Here is a 9,423-nt window from a genome sequence, read left to right as displayed (position 1 = left end):
GGAAAAACATTGTCAGATATAAATTGAGTTTATATTTATAAACAATTAAAGCAATTGAATAGCACAACAGTTATTTTAATAAAAATCTACAAAAAAGCAAAAAATAAAACTTTTTACCAATTTGTACGCTTTTTTTTGAACAGCAACTCGGAAAACCTCCGAGTACTCGGTGTGTACTCGTATTAATCGCCTTTGAGAAACGTGTTGCGTACAAAAATATGTACATAACTCACATTACACAAATATTTAGGCGACGGAAAATTTGTGCAAAGTGGGCTAAGAAAACTTAACTCGTTTTTCACAGGTACAATTTTGAAGTTTCAACCCATGATTCACAGTGAAATATTGACCGTAGTAATAGCGATATCACTTAGCCCATTAGACACAAATATAGAGAAAAAATTAGCTTTCTGGTGATGCTCTTAGCTCAAAATTCACCAATTTGCACTTAACCCACTTTTCAGAGGTGACACAGATATAATGTTCATTAAACTCTTGATTTCGGGACCAGAAAAGTTTGAGGACCTTCTTTTTCCAGTATTCATTTTTTAAAGCTAATTTCAACTTACACTAATTTAAACAATAACACTAACACTAATTTAAATAATAACACTAAATTGAAATGCGGTACTACTAAATAAACTAGAAAGAAAATAAATTTAAATAATATACACACTAATAACAAAAGTTCAAATAAACACAAGAAAGAACAAAATATTACACTTCAACAAGCTATTTCGAGCAAGAAAAGAGAAATAAATATATCAATTTGCCGCGTAAAACATATGAGTTTACCGCCTAAAATATTGAGGTATCATTAGAGTTAAATTAACAGCCACGATTTAACCAAGGTTAACTTAAACGAGCACAAAATTTGTCGCAAAATAGAGAAATATATTTTGATCGATGTTTAACCGGCTGTTAAAGTTAATTGGCTGGTTTAGTACTTACTTACTTAGTCCTAGGCCTTTCTACCTTTAGATGTAAGGCAGGTGGAGTTGAGTTTGGCATTGTAGTCTCCATGCTTTTCGGTCTTGCGTTAGGTTTCTTGCACTTTCTAATGTGAATCCCTTCTTCTCGACTTCTTTCCTGATTTCATCTACCCACATAACTCTTGGTCTTCCTCTTCTGTTTTTCCCCTGCACTCTCGTTTCAAACACTCGTTTTGTAAGCCTCTCGTTCGACATTCTACACACGTGCCCGAACCATCTAAGTTGCCCCTCCACTATTTTTTCATTGATTGGTTCTAGTTTTAGGTTTTGTCTAATTGTTTCGTTTCGTATTTTGTCTGTCCTCTTTCTGTTTGCTATTTTTCTCAGGAAACTCATTTACATAGCATTGACTCTGGATTTTTGTCTCCCCGTCAATGTCCATGTCTCGCTGCTATACATAATTTTTTGTTTAACTACTGATTTAACGACTGCCGTTTTTACTTTCTCCGGTATCTCTTTTTTCCCCAAAAATGTTATTGTCATAGCGTTAAATAAGCTTCCTGTTCGTCCCATTCTCTCGTTTATTTCCATGTCTTGTTTACCATTTGATTCGATTATTACTCCTAGGTATTTAAAATATTCCACTTGCTCTAGTTGTTTCCCGTCTAATTCTATTGCGTGTGTCTTCCTCGTATTTGAAATTGTTATTGCTTTTGTTTTCTCTGTATTAATTTTCATATTTATGTTTGATAGTTCTTCTTCTAGGATTTCAAGATTGTTCTGTAAGTCTTCTCTGTTTTCTGCTATGAATACTATGTCGTCTGCAAATAGTAGCTCCGATAGTTGAGTCCATTTCATTTGCTAGTATCCTAATGTTAATTTTCTCATTCTTCTCTTGGCTTTCTTTATCGATTCATCCAGTACCACTGAGAATCGCAGTGGACTCAGCACGCATCCCTGTTTGACGCCTTGACTTCAGTAAATTCTCAGGATTCCTCATTATTGGTTCTTACTGTATTTGTATTATTTTTGTACATGTACTTTATTGCTTCTATTATGTGTCTGTCGACTCCCATTTCTTTTAGTGTCTTCCATACGTCCTTTCTTTGGATTCTGTCAAACGTCTTTTCCAGGTCAATGAAGCACATATGTATCTCTATTCTTCTTGATTACCTTCTCACTTACTTGTCTTAATGTGAATATTAGGTCTTGCGTGCTTCTGTCCTTCCTGAATGCAAACTGTGTGTCTTCCATAGTTGTTTCTATTTGGGTTTTTATTCTTGTCTCTATTATTCTTGCGAATACCTTCCCAGGGATACTTGATATGGTGATACCTTGGTAATTATTACAGTTTCTCTTGTCTCCCTTTTTGTGTATTGGTAATATAATGTCTTACTTCCAGTCCTTTGGTAATTCTGCTCTATTTATGATATCATTCATTAGTTCTTTCATGCTATCCCTTCCCTCTGTTTCCATGAATTTTATCATTTCCGGGGTGATATGATCATTGCCTGGTGTTTTGCCCAATTTTACTCTTTCTATTGCTTTCTCTAATTCGTCTCTTGTTATAGATTCCACTTGTTCTTCATTCCTTTCTTGTATCTCCCCTATGTTGTCCGTGTCTGCATGAGTTAGCTCTTTGAAATGTTCTCTCCATCTTTCCATTATTTGTTTTTCTTCTGTTAGTACGTTTCCATTCTTGTCTTTTATATTCGGCATCGTGTGCTCTTTCTTTTGTCTGAGTTGTTTTAATGCGCCGTAGAAGAGTTGGTGGTTTTCCCTATAATGTTTTGTCATTTTTTGTCCAAATCTCTCCCATGACCTTTACTTTCCTGCTTTCACCGCTATTTTAACCTCTTTCCTTTTTTCTTTATATGCCTCGTAATCTTCCGGGTGTTTTGTGCTTAGGTATCTCTTCCATTTGTCTTTTTTGTTCTTTATTTTCTCTCGTATTTCTTCCGTCCACCATTCCGTTCTCCTTATGTTAGTATTTGCTATTTTTGCTTTCCCGCAAGTTTCCTCAGCTGCTTTGATTATGCTGGTTTTTAGATATTCCCATTTTTCTTCTATATTTGTATTTTTTGCCCTACCTTCCAGAGTATTATCTAATTTTTCTTGGAATTTCTTCTCATATCTTTCCTCTTTTAATTTGTAGCTTTTTATTTTTTCGTTTACTACCTTTCTTATCTTTTCTTCTTTTTCCTCTGTTGTTCTCATTCTCATTATTACTAGATGGTGGTCACTGCCAATCTCTGAGCCTCTTTTCACTTTCGTATCCTGTACTCTTTTCCATTTATTGCTGCTTACCAAAAAGTAATCTATGATTGAGGTTTCGTTTCTGCTGTCTTGTACTCTCGTGTATTTGTTTACTTCTTTATGTTTAAATTTTGTATTATAACTGGTTTGTTCTCCATACATATTTCTATTATTCTTTCACCATTTCTGTTTAGTATTTCTTCTCCTTCTTTTCCCATGCACTCCTCTATTCCGCTGTTGTTGTTTCCGACTTCACCGTTTAGATCTCCCATTACAATTCTGTTTTCTTCCCCGTTATCAATTTGCATTTGGAGCTCCTCGAAAAATGTATCTTTCTCTTCCTTTCTTGCGTCTTCATTTACTCCGTAGGCTGTTATTATTGTCCATATTTCTTCGTCCATCAGTTTCATTTTCACCGATAATATTCTCTGGTTAACATAATGTTTCTTCTATAAAGTGTTGTAGTCTATTCGGTGCAATTATTATCCCGACTCCTTCTTTTGCTCTCTCTTTTGTATCCGCTCCTACCCAAAGTAACCAATGTCCTTTGTGTATTTTCTTAAGACCTTTTCCTTTCATCTTCGTTTCCGTTATTCCTAGTATTTCAATTTTTTGTTTTATCATTTCTTCTACCAGTTCTTCCTCTTTTCCAGTGATGCTTCTCACATTCCATGTTCCCATTTTTATCTATCCTTTTTTCTGCAATCTAGCTTTCCCCTTCTTCTTATTTTCATCCTTGTTTACCTGTGCATAATCTTTTTCCCTATCACTTTTCCCATTCCCGTCTAAGGCCATCCTAAAGGGATGGCCTTAGTCGCAGTCTATTAGCCACAGAATTTAGCTTTATTATTTTATTATTGCTAGGTAACAGTGAACCAGTGTTAATAGGGAGAGGTGTGTTGTATTCTAATAAAAAATTATGTAGTTTAGAGATAGCTGTGCTATTCTTTTGACACTCCAGGAACATGTGGTTAATGTCACCTATGGACATGTTGTCACATTCACTTAACGGGGAGTATCCCTAATTTATGAAGGTGCGCCGGAAAACGGCCGTGATTTAGTTTTAGGCGAGTTATAGCCGAAGTATATCTTTTTAATAATAAAAAGTCATATGCGGTATTTTATTTGGGAGCTGTGGATAAAGCTGGAAATAAAGATTTTTCGATGTCTTGCTAAAATTATTTTAAGATTCTGACCATGTGTCTTAAATAGATTTTTTTAATTTAGTAGTCGGTATGTGAAAATATTTGTACACACTTAACTGATTTACAAGCTTCTTTTGCTTCTTAATCAACCCTTTCGTTACCGATAATACTGCTGTGACCTTTTACCCATATGAGAATTATTTTTTTATTTTGCTGATTTAATTGGTGCAATAGGTTTTTTATTTCACAAATTAATTCTTGATTATATATATTTATTGGAGATCCTTGAATAGCTTGCAAAACGGACTTTGAATCTGACATAATACAAACCGTTTGAACTGGTTTTAGCGTGCATCCTATTAGGCTATTTTTTATCGCCAAGGACTCGGCGCTGTAAATAGAGAATATATCTGCTAGTTTAAATTTTTCTACATGATTGATGTGTGAGACAAAAATGCACCTGTTCCATCATCACATTTAGACCCATCTGTAAATATTTTAGTTACATCTTTTCCAAATGCATTCAATGTGGTGGTGAGTATTATGTTATTTAAATTATGGTTTTCTGAATATTCAGGGTATATAATGGTTGGCCGAAATATGATACTTTGATAACTATATTCAAATATTGGATATTTCGGACTATTTAATATAAACATTTCATAATGGTTGGTATTAATAAAGCCATCTGCGAAGGGAGGGGAATTTTTTATCCTCCATTAAGGTGTTGTAAGATTACAAGTATTAATAAAAGCTATTTTTCGGATCATACTCGTATTAAATGTCCTGTATTTAATTATATTTGTTTTTCAGCTAAGTACTGTCTACGTATATTTAATGGAGGTTCTTGTATTTCTGCAAGGACTGCTTGGTTAGGTGATGACATCATTAGACCCATACAAATTTTTAAAGCCTTATATTGTATACGATCAATAGTTACTAGATTTGTTTTGGATGAAGCCCCGTATAATGTACAACCATAATCCAATATAGAACGAATATATGCTTTGTAGAATGTATACGATACAGTAACATCTGCACCCCAATTTTTTTTGGAAACCACTTTTAGTAGATTTATGCCGTGTTGGGATCTTTTTTTAATATATTTTATGTGGTTAGTCCAAAGCAATTTTTTATCTAGTACTATACCTAGGTACTTATATTCTTCGACGAATGGAATCGTGAACTCGTCTAGACAAGCAGCTCTTGCAGTTCTAACTCGGTGACGAGAAAAACATACCAAGACAGTCTTATCCTGAGAAACACTGAATCCCATGTCATTAAACCAACCTGTTATCAAATGCATACATTCATTTAAGTCATTTAAACATTTCTCATATGAACCATGGCTGAAGTAAAAACATAAATCATCCGCGTATAGTATCATGTTGAATTTGTCACCTACTAACCTATGCAGATCTGCAGTATAAATATTAAATAAAATAGGGCTCAATACGGACCCCTGAGGTAAACCGTTACATACTGTTTGTGGACCATGTAATACGTTATTATGTCACGTAAAAATATTGAACCAATTGAAAATAAGTTTAAGAGGCATGGAGTGTTGTTTCCTTCAACAATTACATGTATTATAGTTGGTCCTTCAAATTGTGGTAAGACAAATGTGATAAGTTTATTGGAACATGCTAATGTTTGAAAATTTGAAAATGTGTATATTTACTCAACATCGTTAATGCAACCAAAGTATAATTATTTAGAAACCTTATTAGAACCAGTTAAAGGAATAGCATATTATACTTACAGTGAAAGTACTGATATAATGCACCCATCTGAAGCGAAACCTAACTCAATTTTTATCTTTGATGATGAGGCTTCTGATAACCAAGATGTTATTCGGGAATACTTCAGTATGTCTCGACATTCTCAAGTAGTTCCATTTTATTTGAGTCAGAGTTACGCTAAAATTGCTAAACATCTTATAAGAGGCAATGCAAATGTTTTAATTATATTTAAACAAGATGATTTAAATTTAAAACACATTTACAATGACCATGTTGGGACTGACATGAAATTTGAAGAGTTAAAAAGCATATGTTCAATATGCTGGAAAGAGAATTATGGATTCCTATCAATTTTTAAAGATAGTGACATAAAGGATGGCCGAAAAAATTATAAATATGAAATAATAATAAAGAAATAACATTAAAAAGTATTTTAGTAAAATTAAGCTAATCTATTCAACATTATATAAATTACCTTACATTATATTTAATAGCTCTATTTTATATAATTAAAGTTCTATCTCTTCTCTCTACTCCTCAGAGGACCACACATCAGAGGATCTGAAATGAAATATATATTAGTTAGCTTTTATAATTCTAGTAGGAAACAAAGCACTTACTTTTCATTGTGCTGTCCTCTGAGTTATAAAATGCTCGATGTCCTCATAGTCATCATCTTCATCCTGCAACTCCACCACAGCAGTACTGCTTGTACTTGTACTGGGTTTGGATTTCTTATTTGCTGATTGATGGTCTGTTCCCTGGATGTACAGCGTTCTCTTTATACCGGAATTTGTCTGTATCTGTTGCTGCTTTTCGAACTCCTCGTATTCATCATCAAGTAGGTTGAAACGGTATCCTTTTACCGCTTCTTCCACTTTCTGGAATTCTTCCTCGGATTGAATCTTTGTCCTCATGTAACGGATTGGAAGATTTCCAAATTTTCTCTTCAGGTGTTTAGAATTGGGTGTGTACGAAAGCATAATAAAGATCCGGTCTTTCTCCAACGAGATATCTTTAACACCAAATCTAAAATAATGAATGGAAATTTTAATAAAAATGTAATAAATAGAATACAGAAAAAAACATTAGTAAGAGTCAAGAAAATAAGTATTAAGAAATGAAATAAATATAAATTTGTACATAGACATAAACAAATAACAAAGACAATGTAATAAACAATAAAATAATTACAGATATGATGAAATAAATAAGCAGAAAAAAAATATAAATAATAAAATTATACTTACACATTTAGCTCCCTCATGATTATCAAAGCCGTCTGAATTGGAATACTGACCGGATCCTCTGTCACGATTACTAATTGTGATGGAATGCCTGACATGATTTAAGTTGTATTCGATGTAATTGTTGCTAACAATTTGATTAGCCTTCAACAATTGTCTGTATTTATAGCGAGAAAACGAGATAAAAAAATATTTAACATTAATATGACTTTGTAAGATATTGATGAATTTATATTTTTAAAAGAATCATGCAATCACATCGAAAACAACTTATTTACACCAAGGTAACCTTTCTAATCGATAAAAATGTAGTAAGTTTGAATAACAACTCATTTGCGTTGTCCTTTCTGACCTGATAAAAATATCAATCACGTTAAAATAACAACGTCTTTGCATGATTATTGATAAGTTTGAACTATTTGACCTTAAAGTTTTTTAATAACAAGTAGTTACACGATTATTGATAAATTTTTAATTATGACCTTAAAATATACTAACGTTGAATAACAAATAAGACAAAATACGTCAATTCGCTCTTGCGCGTGTATAAGGAGATAACTCGGAAAATAAGATTTTTAAGATATGAGCCGCTGAAATATTGCAGAATATATGACCATTTTAATAAGCGTTTTTCATTGTAATAAAGCATACAGTTTCTATGGTAAATGATTTTTATTCTAATAAACTACCAACACAATGTTAAACCCAACATGCAACTCTTACTTAACAAAAAAAAGTGAGTTATCTCAATTAACACAAAATGAAAAATACAGTTATATTCGTTAAAACCAGATAAAACTAAATTAGAGAAGTATGTATTTAACTGTTTTTACCTGTAGTTAGTAAAAATCATTTATCTTTAAAATAAATTACAAAAGAATTTTAATTAAACTTTTATTATGACATAGCAGTAGATTAATTAATACTGTTTTTTATGAAAAGTAATATTTTCAGAAACAAAAATTAATAATGGGCAATTTTGTTTCATATATCTGGTTTTACTTGTAGATTTTCTTCAACGGTATATCACTTATTCCAAACAATACCTACCTACTTTAAGCTCATTATTTTTATAATTAATGTTAAAATTGTTTAACATAAAATAAAAGTTAACTTTTTTATAATAATTAAAGACATAACGTATTTAAATGAGTATATATTGAAAGTAATTATGGAAAAGTTTTTACCAAACATTATTAATCATCTTCTGTCCCAGATTCCTCATCAATTGAAGGCTGTGGTAAACGATCTGGTTCCTTATCCGTTCTTAGGGAAGAATACCAGCCGTGGTATTCTTCGGGTATAATCTTTTTTTGGCACAAGCTAAGCAGATCTTTTTTTTTGCTTCACTAATGGGTAACGGGTAGTTATAAAGTTGCTTTAAGGTAGGTGTATAACTTGCCGGAAATGCACTGTGTCCCACTCGGTTTTTAGACCTTGTTGTTAATCGTGATACATGGTCCGTTTTTTGAGAGATATCGATAAATAAAAACGTTTCGGAAAAGTCATAATTAAAATAAATTTTGGTACTATCACCTTTGAGATAGAGCATCTTTTTAATTTTTAACCACATAATTTTATTTCCCTTGCAGTCTTTTGATCTATTATTAATTGTTTTGTCGGTAAGATGGTTTAGATCGTAAAATTCATCAAATTTGAATTATTTTACCATGTATGGTTTCCTGGTAAAAGATTTTCCATTAGCAGTGAATGTCTTGTTTGATCTTGCTCTTTTAAAAATTGATACGTAGTCTGACATACAATACACTTCGGAATTTTTCTTTGCTGTCTCGATACTACTATACATGCTGTCTACTTCCATGTAGCTGTGTCCTGACTCAAGGAACTTATGTTCAATTTTTTGTAAATTGGGCATATTTTCAACAGCAAATAAAAGCAATGTAGCAACATATTGGTTTCTGTTCTGCCCACCACAGGTGTCTGAATACAGACAGACCTGTTACTTGAGGAGGAACGCACTTAGTAAGATAATGAAATAGAACACTTCCTATTTCTGAACTCCCCCTTTTTCCATTTAATTCAGACCACGTAAAGCAGTAGGCGTCGTTTGGCAGAGCTACTTCATAAATACACAAGTTAT

The 9,423-nt window shown here is 32.6% G+C and overlaps 1 protein-coding gene across 1 annotated transcript; it reads right to left on the bottom strand.

Annotated features, from left to right (window-relative positions):
* Positions 1–6,491: 6,491 nt before the first annotated feature.
* LOC114344589 (uncharacterized) lies at positions 6,492–7,501 on the bottom strand. The gene is made up of 3 exons (XM_028295418.2): positions 7,326–7,501; positions 6,696–7,104; positions 6,492–6,636 (listed from the first exon to the last, which is right to left on the bottom strand). The coding sequence occupies exons 1-2, from the start codon at positions 7,418–7,420 to the stop codon at positions 6,699–6,701; spliced, it is 501 nt and encodes a 166-aa protein (XP_028151219.1). The 5' UTR covers positions 7,421–7,501; the 3' UTR covers positions 6,492–6,636; positions 6,696–6,698.
* Between the last annotated feature and the right edge of the window lie 1,922 nt (positions 7,502–9,423).

This window comes from Diabrotica virgifera, chromosome 9, assembly GCF_917563875.1.
Source record: "Diabrotica virgifera virgifera chromosome 9, PGI_DIABVI_V3a".
In the NCBI taxonomy this organism is placed as follows: domain Eukaryota; kingdom Metazoa; phylum Arthropoda; class Insecta; order Coleoptera; family Chrysomelidae; genus Diabrotica; species Diabrotica virgifera.
This window is presented reverse-complemented; position numbering and strand designations above follow the sequence as displayed.

Coding starts and splice junctions, on each gene's coding strand:
- LOC114344589 (XM_028295418.2), bottom strand. CDS start 7,420: ATGTCAGGCATTCCATCACAATTAGTAATCGTGACAGAGGATCCGGTC. Junction 7,105..7,325: donor ATCATGAGGGAGCTAAATGT/GTAAGTATAATT, acceptor TCATTATTTTAG/ATTTGGTGTTAAAGATATCT.